Source organism: Tauraco erythrolophus, chromosome 20 (genome assembly GCF_009769465.1).
Source record: "Tauraco erythrolophus isolate bTauEry1 chromosome 20, bTauEry1.pri, whole genome shotgun sequence".
In the NCBI taxonomy this organism is placed as follows: Eukaryota; Metazoa; Chordata; class Aves; order Musophagiformes; family Musophagidae; genus Tauraco; species Tauraco erythrolophus.
The window spans coordinates 9,670,666-9,690,738 of record NC_141484.1 but is presented as its reverse complement, the minus strand read 5'-3'; the positions used below and the strand labels follow the sequence as shown (position 1 = coordinate 9,690,738).

Below are 20,073 nucleotides of genomic sequence, written 5' to 3'. Positions count from 1 at the left end.
ACAAAAGTGGAACAATTTCAAAGTATGGGAATAATCTCACAGATTGAACACTGCACAGTTTAATCAGGCATTACCTCCGCTTTGCCAACACAGATCCTCATTATTCACTTTTCATTTCAAGGGTAGCTAAGGACATCTTAACGTCTTGGCACCCCTCCACAAAACTCGTCTGTACTAGTCATTTGTTTACACAGGAACATCTCTGTTCTGTGCCAAACTGAAGATCAGCTCCTCCTCCTTTTCCTCTGGCCAGGTGACCACTCCTTACTGTCCCACGAAAAACATGCAGACCACCTTCAGGTCTAGTTATTATTTTGTGGAAGCTAGGGTCCTAACTGTTCAAGGGAATTTATGGAAATGTTTACTAAATTTGTTAATTTTTTGCACGACCTATTGATAAAAAAGCAGCCCCCTCTTCTATGTTGGGGCTAATTTTCATCTTTTCCTCCAATTGTGTTTTTAAGCATCAAGCTACACACAAACAAGTATCTCTACTGTTCCTTGTGAACCAGTGTTTTAAATAACTCTGTGTAGTAACTGGTCAACCACTTTAGATTGGCTTCATCCAGCAACATCATTCCTCCCAGACAAGAGAGCTTTAAAGCCACTAGATGCTTGTCGATGCTTGTCTGCCTTGCAATGATTCAATGTATTATTTTACAAATCTAGAGAGCAAACTACCCTTTCCTACTGCTATCCAGCAACTTTCTCTTTCCATTTATCACAGTTTGAAGCGTAGCTGTAATCCAGAATACTCACAAATAGCTGATAAAGTATTACTGTTACAGACTTACTAAATATTCATGCTAAATTCACCAGTCAGGCACATACATCAGAATGAAGTATACTTAACTCTTTAAGCTTTTATATGGAATGACACAGAATCCATACGTAATTCATTATCAAGATTTATTCAGGACAATTTATGGTCATGCTCCATTTGAATACAAAGCACCGAAATTTAGATAACATTATCCAAATCTAATCCAGTTGAGACTGCTGCATACAGATAAATCCGTTGTTCTAAGTGATAGCATAGCCCCCGCCTGCCCACGTTCATTAACTGCAGTGGACACAAGGTGCTGTGGCTGAGGCAAACTCACGGAGAAGGCATAGCAAAAGTACTTCACAATGCACATCCCTCATTGTAGCAGTCTCAGAATAAAGTACTATAACCCAATTTCCAAATTAATTCAGCATTTCCAGTTAGTTTCCCACAATCTCTCCAATTTAGTCTTTTCTAAAAATCACCTAGAGACAAGATTGTCTCAGCAGAACATTCAACTGAGAAGTAAAGCACTATGGCTGTGACCACACTAGGAACTTTTCCCATTGCTGAAAAGGCAGTAACAATGAAAATTATTAGTTGCTAAAATTGTATCAGGGAACTACATAATACTGTAGTTTCAGAAAGTGTGTCTAGAACACACATTGTCAACAATGACAGACTTCCCAACTGAAGATTTAAAAGCCAGAATCAAATCTTAGGCAAGTATTTCACTACATACAAAGTCGCAACAGGTTTTCTGATATATGTTAAAATTTCAGTGAAAGAAGGTGGAGGGGGAAAGACTTACTACAGCTAAGGGAAAAACTTTTAAAAAACTTTTTTTAAACTGGCACTGTAAAGAAAAGGACTTTAAAAACTCAACATCAGTTTTACTACAAAAAGTCTTATAAAACAAAAGCTGACAAAAAAAAGACAAGTATCAGTCACTGTAAGTCACCAGTTATAATACACACATTCCACCTAGCCACTAAAAGCTGCCCAGTTCGATGCCTTCCTCATCTTTAAGAAGATTACTGTGGCGGACAAATAATCTACTATATTTTTACATTGCTACTATCTCAATAGGTTAAAACACTTCAGTAGATGGAAGAAATGGTGGATTCAACTGGAAAAGTTTATTTTACGCACTGAGCCCCCAATTTCCCTCATAGTAGGAGTATAGCATATTACACTGTAGACAGATTTACTTCACCTACTGGCCCATTCCGAGGGTCCTCCACCAGAATGGGAAGAGAGGCCCTTCAGGACAACAGGCAAGCATCATGGCTAAAGAGAACACGTACGGCAGTGTCACCTGCACACGAGGAGTATTTTTTCAAGAAGTACAAACAGTTCGAGGGTATCCTTTCAGAACAGCAAGGCAGCTCTCGTGTAGTTTAGTGAAGACTTCATCAGAAAAGCAAACAACTTTTTTGTACCATTTCATCCAGTATATGCACATAAAAAAATAAGCATACTGTACAAAGAACTGAAGCAATATAATTTAAACATGCCATCAAGCTATAAACCATATATACATAGAAACATATGCCTATACAAACAGAACAAGACCACTTTATTACAAGATAATTCTGTCGAAGTTCGTGGAGATCATTACAGATAACGAAAATCGGACCAAAGGAGCTGGATGTTACTTCTCCAAAGTAATCTGTTCAGAAATTTCATGCAACACCACCATCTTTCTTTAGTGGACATTTATTAAAGTTTTGGCTATACATAGGTCTTCCCACGATTTCCGGACTCCCTTCCTGTACAGAGGTAGATTTCTGCAGATGTTCTGATATTGCACCAATATAATGTTTTATTACAACAAGGAACAACTCACACAGACTAGTTTATGGGTATAATCTCATTGCGTGCATTCAGGTAGCACCGCAATCAAATTCATTTGCACTTGAAAGAAAACATCTCTCAAAGTGAAATGTTTTGTTATTTAGGTGCAGGTCCAACTGAGAGCTGTAATTCTATTAACAGCTTCACATTACAAGAAGTGTCTCTTGCCACCAGGGTAACACACATTCAAGTCTGTTCCTCTCCTTTTGAGACTGTTGTTTAGCCAATGCAAGAACTTGCATTGACTTCACTGATGCCTTTATCCCATCCACTGTGTTCAAGTTAAATGGGGATTTCAAATACACACAGGTTTTGTAGATTCATACAAGCAGTTGGAATATTAAGAAGTTTACAAGAAGATTCCTTCAAACTGCCCAAATTGATTAAAGAGCCCATCCACACTTTCAGAGTGGAAAAGGAAAGCTGAAACTTTTGCTAGCTTCCAAGAGCCATTAATAGCGAGCAAATTTGGTGCCACTAGGAAAATATGAAGAAGTTTGGCAGTAGTTTCGTTTTGTTTTGTCCATCACAGTTTTGAGTAACCCTCTGACAACTCATGAAGTTGCAGAAAAACTTGCCTGCAAATTCCATTTTAAGATGTCTGTTAAATGAAACCTCCACCACATAGTGCACCAAAATTCATGATGCCCATATATAATGACTTTGATGAGCTCGTACGCATTGCTAAGTATTTTTTTCAGAGGCACTCCACGATGTTATTTTTACACAAGTCTGTCATCATGGAGATAAATAAAGAACAATCTGGTATTGTGTGTACCACAACACGAGAGAATAGGAGTGCTGTACGTCTGGCTCAGCAAACCTAGCGAAGCTGTAGTATGCACATGCTCACGTGGCAGCGCCTATGCCCGTTCCGCTCTCATAAAGAAGCCAGACAAAATAAGCAGCACCGCTCTTCCTAACTGCGAGTTTGTAAGAAAAATTAAGAGGAAAGAAAAGCTCTCTTTGTGTCCCAACCAACCTATTTGGAATTATTTTTAATGAAGGATTGCATTATAACCATTTAGCATTAGTTTCCCAAGTTCAGTTTATACGAAGCATCCTGTTCCTTACAAATATTACATCAGTAAGGAATGGTGACTAGATTGGAATGGAGTAGTTTTTGTTAAAATACGGATAGAAGACATACATAAATTCATTATACTTCTCCATATACACACTTGTCCCTGTAAAGGTTTTTTTCATTAACAAGGCAAGTAAATCCCAAGGTACTTCACAACTGCAATGATACTGAAATTCATTATGACTGTTTTCCCAAGGTGAAAGGGATTGCGTACCTAGAAGCAGGAGTAAAGTAGTCTGGCCTTCTTGGGGGTGCCCATTTTGTGAAGCCAAGGGAACCCTTCACTTCAGGGAGTAGCTTCATCAGGAGTTACACTCCCTGCCCCTGGCAGAAAGTGCTTATGTACCTTGGTAAGATCACATTTTGGAATAAAGAAATCCATTCTACGCAGGAGATCACACATGGCAAGAGTTAAATGACAACAGCAGGGACCAGGGCTTTTGGAGACTTCTTTTTCTGTTTTTAAAAAGCAATGGTTGTCCACAAACAATAATCCACAATTAGGAAGTGTCTCATTCATACACTCGGCTAGTGCATAGCATCTGCAATTGCATAGAATGTTTCCAGTGCTGAACCTGTAACTAACCCAAGAAAATCTTCTGCAAGTTGGGTCTATTACCATTTGATATCCAAATTGCTTGCTGTTTGATTTACTGCACTGTATTTGGTGTGCAAAGTTTCCTGGACCTTCTTAGAGTCCACACCTTCCAGCCAGTCCTGGTACATCTTTTGTACGTGCATGTTGGTTTCTGGAAGCCTAACAGGTATTGCAGCGTACACTTCTTCCATCTGGTTAAGCAGTGCTTTATCTGGTTTTCCATCTTCAGTTTGTGCCTGACCTTTCCCATTTAGGCACCCTTAGGAAAAAAAAAAGAAAAAAGCTGCAAAGGTGATGGAGATTTGATATAAAGTTTATGTTAACTCGGAATTCTTTCTTCATACTTGTCTAAAGAAAAAAGGTTGTCTCTTTACATGGACTACCCCTCCATGCTGACAGAATCTGTATTTACTTAAAGCGACTCCAACATCAACATCATCTTAATGAGGCTTCCATATCAATGATCTTTCTCTGCCTTCTCCATGGTTTTATGAGCTTGGTTATGCTCCTTATCTTTTCTTGCCCTTGACAACAAACCATTTCAGAGTACATCCTCTGAGGTTTGAGAGAATCATAAGAGCCATGCTGCCACTTATTTATAGGTCAGAAGAGGGCAAATAACATTGTGGTTAATTTTAGAAAACGCAATCAATTTCTGAGCCAACCCTGCACATGTAATTGGTGTTCTGGACCATTCATTAAGTAGCACGCAGTTTAGATTGAGAAGAGAATTAAGAGGGCATTAAATTAAGCGCCCGCCTGTAAGACAACTTTCCTTTGAGACTGAAGAAATATGTGCGGAATGACTGTGGATCCACACTTATTCTTACCTCCTGGGCAGGCAAGGACTTCTACAAAATGGTATACAAACTTTCCTTTTTTCAATTTCAGAACCATGTTTGGATATTTCTAAAGCCATAAGCTGCTGCAAAACGCAGCACTGTCTCACCATCCTTCTCAAGGGTAACTTCTTGAAAGTCCTTGTTCCTGTAAAGATACACAGAGAACATTTTAAACCCTGGCACTATCACAGGGATGATGCAACGGTGTCACTTTGTATTCAGATGCTCTAAATAGAGCAGAACAAGTATAGCAGTGAGATTAAAGGTGAACTCTCCCAGTTTCTAAACTGAGTTAAGCAGAAGTTGAGGTTGAATTTTCAGGATAGATTCATACTTAATCTTTAAGGGCCGGCAAGTTATTAAGAAAAGTAAAGCTAGAAGGAACTGCCTATCAGTGAAAGAACAAGGTCAGCAATAACTGCATCAGGGTTCACGGTAGCACCAACTAAACCAGAGGAGGTTTAAGACTGGGCATGAGAAGCACTTCTTTACCCAGACAGTGGTCAAACACTGGAAAAGGCTTCCTAGAGAGGTGGTCAACGCCCCAAACCTGCCAGTGTTTACGAGGCATTTGGACAATGCCCTTAACATGCTTTCACTGTTGTTCTGCCCTGAAGCAGTCAGGCAGTCGGACTAGATGATCACTGTAGGTCCCTTCCAACTGAAAATACCCTGTTCTATTCTAACTTGCCCATCCTACACAGCAAGGATACAAAACTCTAACTTACTTTAATGCTTTGTAGGTGATTTCCTTGACATCCATGCCGAAAAGCTCCTTTGCAGCATGTTTAAAAATGTGCTCCAGGTAGCCATCGGATCTCTTCCCATCATGCCTTACTACATCTCCCTCCTTTATTTCATCAAACCTTGAAAACAAACAGAAAGAAAGATCAACTCCAAAATTCCCTTCCTTTGCTTCAGTAAAGTAGCATGGTTTTCCCCTTCTGTCTCCCCCATCAACAAGAGTTCCATAGCAGTGAGTGAGAACAGTAACATTTTTATTTATTACAGCTTAAAAAGCATTAAACTACTCAGGACAGCAGTAAGATGATGGATAAAAATAAAATTACAAAATACAGAAGGATGCAAGGCTTTCCCTGTTCAGAAACCTCGAGCAAGAGTAATTTGCAAGAACACACATTCAGCACAGCCTGAAGACTTGGTTAACAGCCATTCACTACTCAGGAGATATTTTAGAGAAAAAAAATTAGATCATTTTTAGCCTGTGAGAATATAAAAGTACTTCAGAAGTTACAAGTCTTTACTCACAAACAATTCTCCTGTTCCAGGAGCTGTCTGTCAGAGTCTGTAACTCTGTGCCACTACAATCACACCAAATCAATACAGTTCCCTAAGATAAATTCTACACTATAGCTCAGGAAAGAAAATTAATCAGATCATATCCAATGGGCAGAGCATGCACTGGAGGTTCACCTCTCCCTCAGTTAAAACCAGAGCACTGATAAGCACAAGTGGCTGCAGTGTAAACTGTACTGGGACGCGTGCTGGTGATGGCCAAAGCCTGCGGCTCTACAGGCTCATGTTCCTTTCTGGCAAAGCAGGAATCAAGAGGGGGGTGTGGGAATGCTACTTTCAGGAAGAGATATTCACCTTCAGATTAGCACATGGACAGATTACGTCCTTTGCTCCTAAATGTGAGAGCTGCTCTAAATTACCTTCTTCCCAGAACATCCAGCCATGAGCTTTCCTGGCCTACGCTGCCAGCTCTTGCCGGAGCAGCAGCCCGAGCACAGCATCCAACCACAAAACCAAAGTGAAAATTAACATAGTCAACACCTTGCTAACAAAAAATAATGACAGAGAAATACTTTAATCACTAAAGAACTGAAGTTTACAGACTCAGTATGCCCATCCCCTCTATGCCATGCCATTGCATCTACTTATGAACTTCTGTAACTTTGGGGTTTTTTGGTTTTTAGTATCATGAAACAAAATCACCCCAGGTTATGTCTAATTTTAGCCCATTGCTATTTGTTAGCATTCTCTAGCTAGGAAAGTGAGTTGAGAACTCAAACATTAGTTACTTTGTTCACACTTTACCACAAATTGTTGCTGTGGGACTTGTTTTAAGGAGTTCAAGTTATAGAAGTAGACTTTGCAGAGAAATTTGTACGACCCCCTGAAGAGCACAAATTTATGTCATCAGGTCTTACAACTTGAACCAGTATTATCAGATTAGTCCTTTTTAAAATTAACATTATTTTCCAATATAAATCTATCCAATAAAACAGGTATATTCTGAACAAGAGCTTGTCCTTTCATTGGACAGGCTGATTTAGAAACAAATTACCATCTGTATGTGATGATGTCTTTAAGAACTTTATTTACATAGTTCCCATTCTGTGTAGCAACCTCTAGTAGAGGTAATCATAGGAGCTACACTACAAAACGAAGCTCTGAAACCGTTACCACTGTACTACTTAAATTTCTTCAGTCTGGACAAGGTCCAAGCTGGATACTAACCCAAAGTGAGAAGGATTTTTAAAAATTTCCAGAGCTTTCTATTTTGTGCAAGAAAGTACGTTCTTGCTCCACTACCACCACTTTGGAAAGATACCAAGTAACATCTGTCACACTTGACCAAAGATCAGCGAGACCAGCCTTTATAACAGCCTGAGAATTAAAACACCACACATGCTGCCTTCTGAGCCAGTCATACAGTGAGTAAACAAAACCTCTTTGACGCTTTGTGCAATTTTCAGCTACTACACTTCATCGATAGCATGTTTCAGTTTTATCTCATCTTGAAAACTGCTCTGTTCGGGATAAAAAAATTAATTACCATTTCCTGAAAGGGTGCTACTTTTATCAATTCTACACGCACATACTGGGGGAAGTGGAAATTTATTGTCAAGATGCTGCTCTGAATGAGGGAGAAGCACAGAACAGATGGTTAACCCCTTGACTGCATCCCAGCATCTTTGTGTGAGACCAGAGAGCTGGAGGGTGGCAGATGAAACTCTTCAGCTTTATACAAGCTCAAGCATAGGAGAGCTCTGAATGGGATCACCACCCTGAGACAGTCACGTTACTAGCAAGTCATGAACTTGACAGTCAAATCTAATATTACTGCATTAAAATATAAATGAGGAGCTACTCAAATCTTCAAAAAACATAAATTTTAACAGAGTCACTAGATAAAGGTCAAATACCTCAGGTACCTCAAATTATCTTTCTATTTAGGTAGTATATACAGTTTTATATTATTTGTTTCATATTAATTTTTTATATGGCAATGAACATCTAAGAGAATACTTTGGGGTTTTTTGGCCACTATATAAAGGATGTGGCTTTAGTATTCTCAGGCTTTGACACAGGCTTTTTTTTTTTAGAAAGAAAAAACATTATTTTGAGAAATTTTACATTTATATTGAATATGCTCAAAGGTGTTGTCATTTGTCATCAAAATAAGCCAGCAATCCACAGCAAAACTACTTACAAACTATCTACAGCTACTTCAGTCACATCTGTCATAGACACATTTTTCTGTTCCATTATTTGGACAATTTCACCTGTAGGAAAACATACGACATTTTACTTCCAACACAAAGCAAAACACACATCCTGTGCCTCTGTTGAAGAGATCGATATCCCACCACCTGTTGTGCTTACAGTCACACTCTCCAGTGCTTACAAGGGTCAGTGGCCTCCAGTAACGGAGAAGCCTGACGCTTCCAGCCCTGAAGGGCCTTCAGCTTGCTCAAACTTTGCAAAATGCTGTTCTTAGACTCTCTGTTAGGTAAACTTTGGAAGATGTTTCTACGCTGCAGAGGAAAAAGGATACAATGTTTGGACATTAAGCCTAAAGACAAGAGTCATACCAAAAAGCCACCGGTGTGGAGCATTTGGAATGTTATGAATAATCCCAGCGGAGATTAAATGATGACCACAGACAAGCAAGACTGATTCTAAATATGGTTTTGCATAACTCTAACCTTTCTCAAGAGGCTGACAACACCAATACCTGGATCTTGTTTTCAGATGAATACCAACTTAGAAGGAAAGTATTTTTCACTTTGCCTTCCCTATACAACACCTATTACCTATTTACCTATTTGTAGCACGAAAACCATGTACTTATTGTCAAAGCAGAAAAAACCTCAACCTTACAACTAAAGCAGAATTGAAAAAAAGCAAAGTCTGGCATAAAGGCTATTCTAACAATGGTGATTCACTTATATCTTTATAAATATTAAGTTTAAAGATTTAACCTGATGTCAGAACACAATCACTTCTTGCGAATTATACAAGGCAGTGTAGAAGTCTTCTCGCAAGGCTTCCAGTTTTTTGTCGTAACAAGGCGCCACAATTACATGGAAAATTTTATCAGGGGACAAGTTCTGTGGAACGTAAGAGAGCACATGTGAACTCCGTGAAGAGCAAAATAAGCTTTAAGGATGACAAGGACAAAACTAACATCATAAACTCTATGCAGGTAATACTAGTAATTAATACCTAGCAATTTAAATTTAAGAGTGCTGCACACGGATGAAGATATTTGCCCAAAGTCACAAGGTATCAGCAACAAACATCCAAAGTCAGTCTTCTGGCTGAAACTTTTACTTATTCCTTCAGACCACATTCTCTGAAGCTTTTGATTGCCTTGGAAAGTGACTGCAAGTTGGACTTTCGAATTCTGTTTTCTAGCAGTCACTCATTCACTTTCTCCCACAGCAAGTCCATCGCTATTTCTCTGTCTAGGTGAAGACAGCAATACTTTCCTATATAACATGGATGCAGTTAAATTTAAGTATGATATGTAGAAAGAACAGCAACTTTTCAACATACAAAATTGAGATGCTAAAAAGGTTAGTTTCTAGGATGCAAAGCTTTTCTTGATCCCACATAACAGGGTGATTTCTACATTCTTCTCCTCCATTCCTGTTTTCAGCGGTGCTATAGAACTACACAGGCAACATTTAACAAGAATCTCTTTAGCTACCCTGGATTTAATTTTATCCATAAGTATTTAAATCCATGTTGCACCGGGAGCACACGGATTGCTGCCAGCTCACACTGTACCGCATGAATTAGATTCTTTGTACATTCTTCTTACCATGAACACTTGTGTAGCAGCAGAGCACCATTTATTCTTCAAGTAAAGGACAAAGTCAGGAAGATGCCTTACCGCTTTATAACACACTAAGATCTACATTCAGTATTAAAACCCACTAGCCCATCTTTTAGAAGAGCATAACGGTGAAAATACATCAGAATTACTTACCTGCTGCCTGGCAAAGTAGCCCTTCACCAGGGAGCCCATGATCTGCTGTGGAGACTTTGCAGTGCAAATGTGAGAGGTCACAAGATTGGTAAGTACCCTTTCAGCATACCGGATCCAACCTACAAGGACAGAGAACTGCAGTTAGAAAGCCAAGTGGCACCAAAGTGGCAGCAGCTGTAGAACAGGTCTCAAAACTGAAGACACCTTCACAGCAGGTAGGACATTTCTGCGTAGGCTGGAAGCCCCACCTTGGGAACGGTAGGAAACCTCAAGGCTCCGTTAATAACACTTTAGAGCTGGCTATCAATAATTTACTGTGTCATTCATTCTAGACCCAGAAGCCACTGTGAACTTCGTGACCTATTACAGCCTTTCTAGTGCATAGATTTAACAAAGCAGGAAGGATTCCAGCTAATAAGAGTAAGTTGACTTGCTGGACCTTATCCCTTGGATCACCAGATACTACAACAAGTGTACTCTGTTCAGCTGCTTAACTGTAACCTGCTGTTTCCTGAGATTTAATATCCATGCACCCAGCTTGCCTCCTTTTGAACAGAAGAGTCACATGAAAGCATTATCACAAGTTGAACATGGATTAAGCCTGGAGAAAAAAAGGCTTCTTTTACTATTGTTAGAGCAGCCACACCTTCTTTAGAAACACCCATGCACACACAGCCACGCACACAGCAATCAACTGACATCTCTCTGCATTCAACATTCTTAGCTACTCACGGGTTCCCCTCCCCTTCACCAGACTCCTTCAGCTCCGGGTGTGCAAACCTTTCTTAGGCACCATAACTCTTACTGAAAACCACAGCCCAGCATCTTTCGCAGCAAGGATTCGGAACTTTTTGCTTCAGCCACATCAACTGAGAACCAGATACCTAAACTGAGCAGAGGTGTTAGGCTCAGCCTTCTCGGGAAGCGTGTTGCTTTTGGTGCGAAGAAATACTTAAAAATATCACACATAAGTCTTATCTTCAAAGAGATTAGTGTTTAAATAAAAGAGTACTTTCATTGCTGTCAAGTACACGCTGCCCAGGAAAGGTAAGACCTGCAGGTTAATTCTTGAACTTGAAATTAAAACGTTTTCAGGTGTTTATCTGTATGTGTAAGTCGGAATACTACCACAAAGGCCAGCAATGGCACAGAATTGGAATTCACGTGGTGTTCAGATGGTTTGTCCCTCTATGGCAGAGAAGGAGGTTTCCCAGTGTAATACAATTTTACTGATGAAAATGAGGAAGCATAAGTATTAGGGAAACATAGGGATCCTCCAGTTGTTTAATATTCCCAATTCTTTTTGGAATACAGACTGAGATTAACAGATACTGGTCCCCATGGAAAGTCTCAAAGACACACATCATCTTCAAGAAGCATTCATTTCTGTTGTAGAAAAAGCTAGGGACTGTAGATTTACATGTCAGGACTGCACTAAATTTCTAGGCTCTGAGTAGGAAGTTTGCTTAATGTCCAACTTCCACCAGGACTTCAAGTCCAAGATATTACCTGCAACAAAGGACTTAATTTATTGGTGCTCAGTACAAAGGCCACATTAGCATATTCTGCATGATACGTATATCCTATTTCTTAATGGCTTTAGTCTCAGGTGCTGTCAAAATAGAACAGAGTGCTTCAAATAAAGCACGGCCAGTTTTAAAACATTCTGCCTTGTACTTAGCAGTATTTCTGGAGGTCCTTACCTTATATTGCAACTATGATGACCATTACTCACCACAGCACTCTTGCTATGAGGCTGTTTTTCTGAACTGGAACGTTTCAGGTATCGTAGTCACGAACTGTAAGGAACTTTCATTAAATTCCAAGAGACTCTGGCAGGTATTGCCCAAAGCCATTTCTTAAATTGTTTCTTTCCTTGCAAGAGGCAGAACAAATGTCTAGTAGTTCCTGCTCCACGCTGACCATTAGTCACTGTTTAATCACACAAGCAGCCTTGGCCAATGTGCAGCACGAGGCATTTATCGGCACTTCACACACGCACTGTTTCTGCCTACTCATCAACGGGGCCATACTCCAGAGCCACAGTGGCAGGAAGCCTGAGATACCCAGTTCTTTATCAATGTCCATCTGTACCCACACAGACCTATACCCTTCATGAATTCATTCAGATTCTCAGCCATTTGCTGGCTTGTGTTAGCATCTAAGAACAGGAAAGCCCTACAAGTCACTGGATAAGTTCTTACAGATGTACTTCAGAACATGTTTATTTTTACGTGTTATTGGGAGTGGATCACGAAGATGCATGCTATAAAAATATCTACGCATCAGGATAACGTATAGAAAAAATGAGAAAACTTTTGCTACTGTAAAACTGTATTCCTGTAAAAGGAAATTAGTTTAGCTGGCTGGGACAAAAGCATTTGAATCCTCAGTAGTTCGGCTCTTCCTACTTATGCTGTAAGCCTGCCCTGTTGGCCTCTTCTAGGTGTTCAGAGAGGCTGGCAAAGCATTAAAAACGCTGGCTAGTTCCCAGAGCAAGTGCTTCACCTTGCTCACCAGTTTGGGAAATTAAGGATGAGAACCGATTACTTCTGAGATATTACATTTACATCAGTAGATACACTGTTGCACTTTCAACAGGAAACGAAAACCAAAAATATCACCTCACTTTCTTTAAAGAGAGCAGCAGGAGGAGGTAGGAATAATAAGATGGAGACAATAAAATGCCCTTTTATCAGGTTCTGGGACTACAGGGGCTATGCTCTTTGCTCATGGCAGATTTTACACCACAGACCACTCCTGCACAGGGTGGTATTTCTGTGGAAAGTAACGCCCAAAGATAAATAAGGATAAAGCAGTTATACTTGAGTTCACATTGACCTGGTATCTACAAAGCTATGCAAAAAGCATTGTGATAAACACACACCCAGTAAACAACATTTCTGGGACAAATTTATGTAATCTGGGAGCAGAGAGAGGAAGGAGAATGAGGAACAGAAAATGCACCCAGACAATTACACTCAGGAAACACAGTGAACAACCTTACTTTAGAGATGACTGATTTTTTTTTTCCTGTAATTGCTGTCAGTGAGAATGAAATGCCATATGCTTTCGGATGGGTTATAGTGATATTTCAGTTCAGTTTTCCAGAAATGGAAAGCACCTGTGCTTCTGCTAATGTCTACACCACAGGAGATAGCTAACACCATAACCAGCAGTGAAAACAGAAACCATCTTTCATAGATTAGACAAGGACAAGAAAACTGCTCCATTAACTATTTTAAAATACTTCCCGTGAGAGCAGCAGGTAATCTGATGTCTGCTTCTAGATGAATAAAGCTATCTCAGAAGTTCTAAAAGAAATCATCATGTTTTGAATTTTAAATAAACCACGTACAACAAGATAAACCTAAGTAATAGGTTTTTTTTTCCAACTTCACAGGTTTACATGAAAAAAAAGCAACATATAGTATGTCAGCTCCTGAAGATAGGAGGTAACATGAAGATAACAGAAAAGTAACAGAAAAGAGACTTTTCCTCTTATTACATATAGGTAGTTCTGAAGCATAACCCAGATACTTCCACTACAGGACACACAGAACAAACAAAAGTACAATTATAATTTAAATAGCAGTATTTAAACTTAAATCAATGACAACAGCAGATTCTGGGGATCACCAAACGCATACTCTCTCTCTTGTAACTGCAAGATTTCTTTAAAGAATGCAATCCACTTAAGTATTCCGCCTAGAAAGAAGTTGTTGGTATTCTTTTAACCTTTTGGAAAGCAACACCAGGAACTTACTGGGGTGGAGTTGGGGGCAGGGTTAGGCAGAGTAGTTAACTCTTACCCTTTTTTGATTCTTCTTTTTTAGGAACATGACTCATCATACTTAACCTGAAACGATGTCGTGCTGACAAATGCAAAAGTAAACAATGACTGAACGTTCTACATCTTTCAGTTGTGGTAAGTGCAGGTTCTTTCTGTTCATAACAAACAAGTTCTCAGGAGCAAAATTCTCTGAAGTGAGATATTCAACGAGTCAAGTCTGTGACGTTTCAAGCAGGAATTCTTTTATAAGTGTTGGACATAACTGTCTCACAGTCATTAAGAGTAATGTCACTTGCTACTTTCCCCTAGGTGTAAGTGACAAGTTCAAACCCTTGCTTAAGATAACAGAGGTTGTGGTTAAATATATCAGTTAGCAAAGTTCCTTAAAGATTCTTTTCAACACGGAAACACCATGTTCAGCTTGTGGTCTGGACACACAAGCACCAGCCACTAACTCCTCAATTCCAGTTCTGATTAATTTCACCTAAGGTCTCACACAAAGCACTAAACCCTCAGTTTCATTACCCAGAGATCTGCATGTAACCTATGCTTCTTTTATAGAAATGATGGGAAACAAAACTGACTAATAAACACCATACATAAACGCTAGCACAGGAAATCAGTAGTTGAGGTTCTTTGTATTATCAGAGGCTGTGGACTACAGCAAGGTTCTTCCCCCCCTTTCTTTTTCCCTGAAAAGCAACAATAGAATTTGCACTCCTCACCTTTTACAGAGCTCCAACAGAAGACCAATGTAAGATGCAGACAGGGAATTTATTGCAGCCTTTGTATCTGACTGCATAAGGCCCTACACTGAATGAGCCATATCCAGCACAATCACACCCGTTCTTTGTCTGTGGCACTGCACTTCCATATGGAAAAGCTGATGATGCTTGTTGGAAACAAATTCTGCTCTCCCAACAGCCCATAAAAAACAGGCCCACCTAGCAATGCACTAAGGATGATCAGCACTACTGGTAACAAGTACCATGTGTGATATTCGATATCTCAAATGCAAAGCCAAAATGCTGTAAGCTATGTAAGGCTCCCAAAAGAACCCCCCCTTTCCTTAGTTCCTTGGTGGTTCCAATGAAACTATGCTAAAGCACAAGAAGGCTGAAGAAATCAGTTCTCACCAGGGCAAGCCGAGGCAAACATTGGTAAGGCATGCTCCTCCTGGTTCCTCCGTTGATACCGCTGCACAAATTCCCTCTGGCTCTCCAGGATACTGAAATCAGCAGCTATAGTGGTGTCAAACACATAATGCACCCCTATGAAAGAAGGCAGTAACAAAAAGTCAATTTCTAGAATGTTTTCCATCTTGCAGCCTTCTTTGTAAGTTCCAGGTCTATGGAAAATCTTCAAGGATCAACAGTTACATTTTTTTCCCCTCTTCAAATTTTCACAAATAGTGTCAAAAATAAAAGCCATACATTGAAAAGCCATTTTCTAGGTCATGAATTTAAAAGGACCTCCGACTTGCTAATGCTGACTAGCAACACTTCAAACAGTTGTCTGCTTCCTCACAAGAAGCTTGTCATTCAGCATACATTTGCTTTTTCTTTAATTGAATGGGATTTCGTGACTTCTGGGCTATACGCAGTGACTCTTGAAGAGCAGCATTCTCTTCAAGACATGCTGAAATCACGTATCATTATCCACAAAAAAAATATACCCAGCTAAAGGAGTATCTTCCATTGCTGAAGTTGTCTGCAAAGGGACAGGAGCATATCACCAACGTGGCAGAGACCTTCCGTCTGCCTATTTAGCAACATACTCCCTATACGCCTCCGTAAGATTGAGCATGTCCCTGCAGCAAGTCAGGCATAGATAATTAATGCATTCTAAGAAAACTGAGGCCCACCAGAATTCAGCTTTCCTTTTAGATGAAGAAAATATACTAGGTACAGAGATGGATAAAACTATGGGCAAAAAATATATAAGGAAGGCAACAGTTAATAAGTTTATTACTCTTTTTCTGTCCTCCCTCAAGAAAATAAACAACTCCCAAACTATAGGCAAAGTGCCTTTTAAGTAAAACTGTGTATAAAGAGCAAAGGAAATAAAGCTTTAACACAAAATAGGCAGATACAACAGTTCTTGCATGTAATTTCAAATGACAGAAGAAAACAGGACTGAGAATCTTCTAGAGATATAATGCGACAAAAGGACTGGAAGGAGTTAGGATAAGCATTCTCTCCTTCCTCAAGTTACAAAAGAAGGGGAAACTTTATTGAAGCTCGTGACCAAATCCTGCCTAATTTCTTGGTAGTGAAGGTTTCAAAGGCAGCTTTGTAATGTCCTTCCACTCTGTGACCTTTGCTATCAACACGGTAGCACCTCAAATCCATTTCTGAAACTGGTGTATGTCATACTGGAGCACTGTCATTAACACCACAGAGTGTGTATTTCAAACTCTAAACTAGATTGTGCAGTGGCACTTTATGACCTTCACAACAAGCAATTCTGCTGAGGAGGCAAAAACCTAAAATAATCTCCCCTTTCTGCTCCACCATCGTAACAAACCCAAACTTACCAAGACTTTTGAGGAAACCACAGAGTTTCTTGACTGCATCATTCACAGAGAGATTGAATTTAGCAGCAAAATAAGGCAATGACTGAGGGCATATAGACACTGCCAACACTTTGTGTTTTGAGGTATCACATTTCTGGTAAACAAAACAAAAATAAAGAAAACAAGGTATGCAATTACAACAGGGTAAGGCTCCCTACTTTCCCTCCCTTTTCCACCCCTGGAGTTATTCCTCAAAGTCCCATGCTTCAGTGAGCCACATCATTAAACCCCCTATGAAACAACTATCAAGGTTCCCGAGGGCAGGACAGGATGTTCCTGTGATCCTGTCAGTGTTATCTCTAATAATCTGTAGATATTTATTTTATATAACCTGGGGAAATCCATCCCTCCCAAGGACAGTTCTGTGGTTGGTCTCCTAACAGCGTAAGGAAAGTTCGAGAGACGTTCAGCATCTATGCCATGCTAGCAATATGAAACATTTAGCAAATATGAAAAAAGCTGTGTGCTTAAGCATTCATAAATAAACTGATGCTTACAGGAGCATGAACATTTTAAATTACAAATCCAACCCATCAAATTACAGATGTAATCCTTTGTTAAGGCTCCTGTGTCTCTATCACTTCAGTTTTTGAGGGAAACTGGCAAGACAGGACCCTCAACAAGTCCGTGTTTGTAGACACCAGAGAACCCTTTGAAAAAGATATTACCTAAGACAATGTGCAATTGTAAAGCTCTGATGACTGTGACATTTATTTCAAGGTGGATCTTGTGTTTTAGTTGAGACATTTTCCACACCAGTGGAACCCTTGGAAGACAAACCAGGACTATGCCACAGACGAGTCTCACTCTAAAAAGGTTAGAAACCATAGTTTGTACTTAAGCACCCTAAAACCTGTATAATGGCCCTTCAAGTAGAGCTTGTGAGCACCTGGAAAGTCTCTCTTGATCACTGTCCTTTTTGGACCCCTGAAGTTCGGATCAAGGTACCTGGCTGCCTCCCTGCTGTGGACTTCAGGCTCTCTTAATAGGACCCATGACACCCAAAATATTTCATCCTCACCCCATCTCTTCACTTTTTCTCATGTATGACATCATACTATATGGAGAGTTAAACTTGTTCTAAGAACATTAAATCAATATGTATGAACTCTGTTATTTATGACACGGGTATAGATTAAGAAAAAGCATCAATTCTGGTATCTTTGCATACTAAGTAAGGAGACAGAAGTCTGGAGCAGAAATAAAATAATTAATTCAGTATCAAGATCTAAAGATCGGAGCACCATAGCTAGCAACTAGCTCCCAGGAAATCCAACTAGCTCAGCAGAAAATAAGACAGCAATAGAACATGTTTATAAGCTTTGGTAAGAATTTGGAGAAAAAAAAATTCTGTTCCAAACACAGCCAGCTCAAATATACATTAAAAACAATTCAATGTTCAAAAACATGCCTTGATAATTTTGTATTACGTGGATACACTGGCACCAAAACCATCCAGAACAGTCCTAGTAATGAAGGTATGTAAGTATTTATAACACTAAACCACAGACTAATTTGTTCTTACAGTAACGAGGTAGTTATGTTTTCCAAAAATTTTACTTCTGCAGGTGCAGTAACTTTCCTCTAGCATTTAGGTTAAGTGCCATGATCTTGCATCTCTAGTGCAAAATGATTTCAAGTACTTTAACGTGCATCTTGCCTGAAGTTTTTCGCTTCCTCTTTAGCCAAAGTATGTCCTGACAATCTTCACATTATCTGCTTTGGGGAACCAAGCTGCATAGTCATTGTGTAATTGCCTCCTTTTCACAGAAAACAGCGTGTTAGTGCTTGTGGTCACTTTACCTTATTAAGGTTAAGAATACGAAATAGCTCCTTCTGATTCTGTTGGAAAACTCTGGCTCCTTCCTCCGATGTCATACAGCTGTCACAAGCTAGGCAGTCGCTAAGGAGTATTTTAGCATTAGCCAATGTATGAAACTCATTTTTCTGTGGGGAAAAAAAAGTAAACAGTATTAATAACAATCGACCAATTTTCAAGACCTCTGCAATGACCCAGACGAAGAGCAAACACGCTCTCACTTTTGTTTAAATAAGACAATCCATGACACTTGCATAACATCTAAGATTATTTAGAAGCAATCAAAATAATTTGTTCATCCTTCTTCATGGCTCTGCTCCTCTTATTGCTATGAAACTGGAAAATGTTTAAGTGTAAACATAGATCTAAATTTAGCCCTTTTAGTCCCATGTTCTAGTAACAAATTGCATTGCATTTCAGAGCTGACAGTCCCCATCAACCTACCAAGCATCTAAGAAAACTTTTACCATGAACTATTAAACGTCTTTAAATAGCCAGATGCCTCTCTAACAGCAACATGGCTTTGGCTTTTCACCACGAGGTAAAAAACACATAGAATACAGTCCTACAATTACATTGACCATATACTGTAACATCAACAGTTTCATGCTTCTGACTGCAATGCCATTGGCAGCTCATCTGTGGGAAGAAGGAATACTTGGATAGCAGTGCAACATAATCACACTACTTGGAAAAAAAATATACAAAACCCCTGAATTAAGAACCCAGTCCCAGGGAAACAGTTATCTGTTGAAAAAGAGTATGTGATCTGTAAGGTTGTCTGATATAAAAACATAATAAGACATTTTGTGCACTTGTGCTGTCAAACCCCCTCTCTTCTCCTTACGAGCTCTGTCTCTGTTTTGCAGACTTGATGTAAGATTTTTGACACTCAATAAGAATTTTTTAGGACTTCATGTTCTGTTTAGCATTTGCATAGTAAGGTTTTATTTACTGTTTAAAAAGATTCTTGACCCTCATGTTATGAGATGTCTAGAAGTGCTCATAATTGCTTATAACTGGTTGTTGATTCATGCTATATGGAAAAAAAATATTAAGTTCTCTACTTATAACCTCCTTTAGGGTACCCAACAAAAAAGAACACAAGTAAGAGCATACTACAATTTTTAGAAGGAACGTTACCTCTTCAAAACCATCACTTGAACTCAATGCATCAACAGATGTGCTTTGCGTATCATCATTTTTCTGTTTTTACTGCATTCCTGAAACAAAACATAAAGTACATAAATCGTGCAAAACACGTTCACCGTTCAATAAGAACACCTTTGCAGAACTGTTTGTATCATTCAGAACCAACCTAGCTCTTTCAGTTTTTGGCAGCGTTAAATCGACAGCTTTACACGCGATATCTTATTTTCCAAGTGCGTTTGCGACAGCTAAAATAATTCCTCCGAAACTCACTTGCTACATCGCTTTTACCGTTCTGGGCGAGTGGGTTTTTTTTTTCATCCCAAGGGGCAGATTCAAGCGAGC

General features: G+C 39.4%; 1 protein-coding gene across 1 annotated transcript; it reads right to left on the bottom strand.

Annotated features, from left to right (window-relative positions):
• Nucleotides 1–891: 891 nt before the first annotated feature.
• Nucleotides 892–19,781, bottom strand: NARF (nuclear prelamin A recognition factor). The gene is given in 12 exon segments (XM_009978455.2): nucleotides 892–4,564; nucleotides 5,136–5,207; nucleotides 5,210–5,292; nucleotides 5,876–6,013; nucleotides 8,608–8,680; nucleotides 9,380–9,403; nucleotides 9,406–9,508; nucleotides 10,393–10,511; nucleotides 15,322–15,456; nucleotides 16,722–16,854; nucleotides 18,564–18,707; nucleotides 19,723–19,781. Coding segments are annotated over 11 exon segments (1,197 nt in total). The 5' UTR covers nucleotides 18,639–18,707; nucleotides 19,723–19,781; the 3' UTR covers nucleotides 892–4,322.
• Nucleotides 19,782–20,073: the final 292 nt, after the last annotated feature.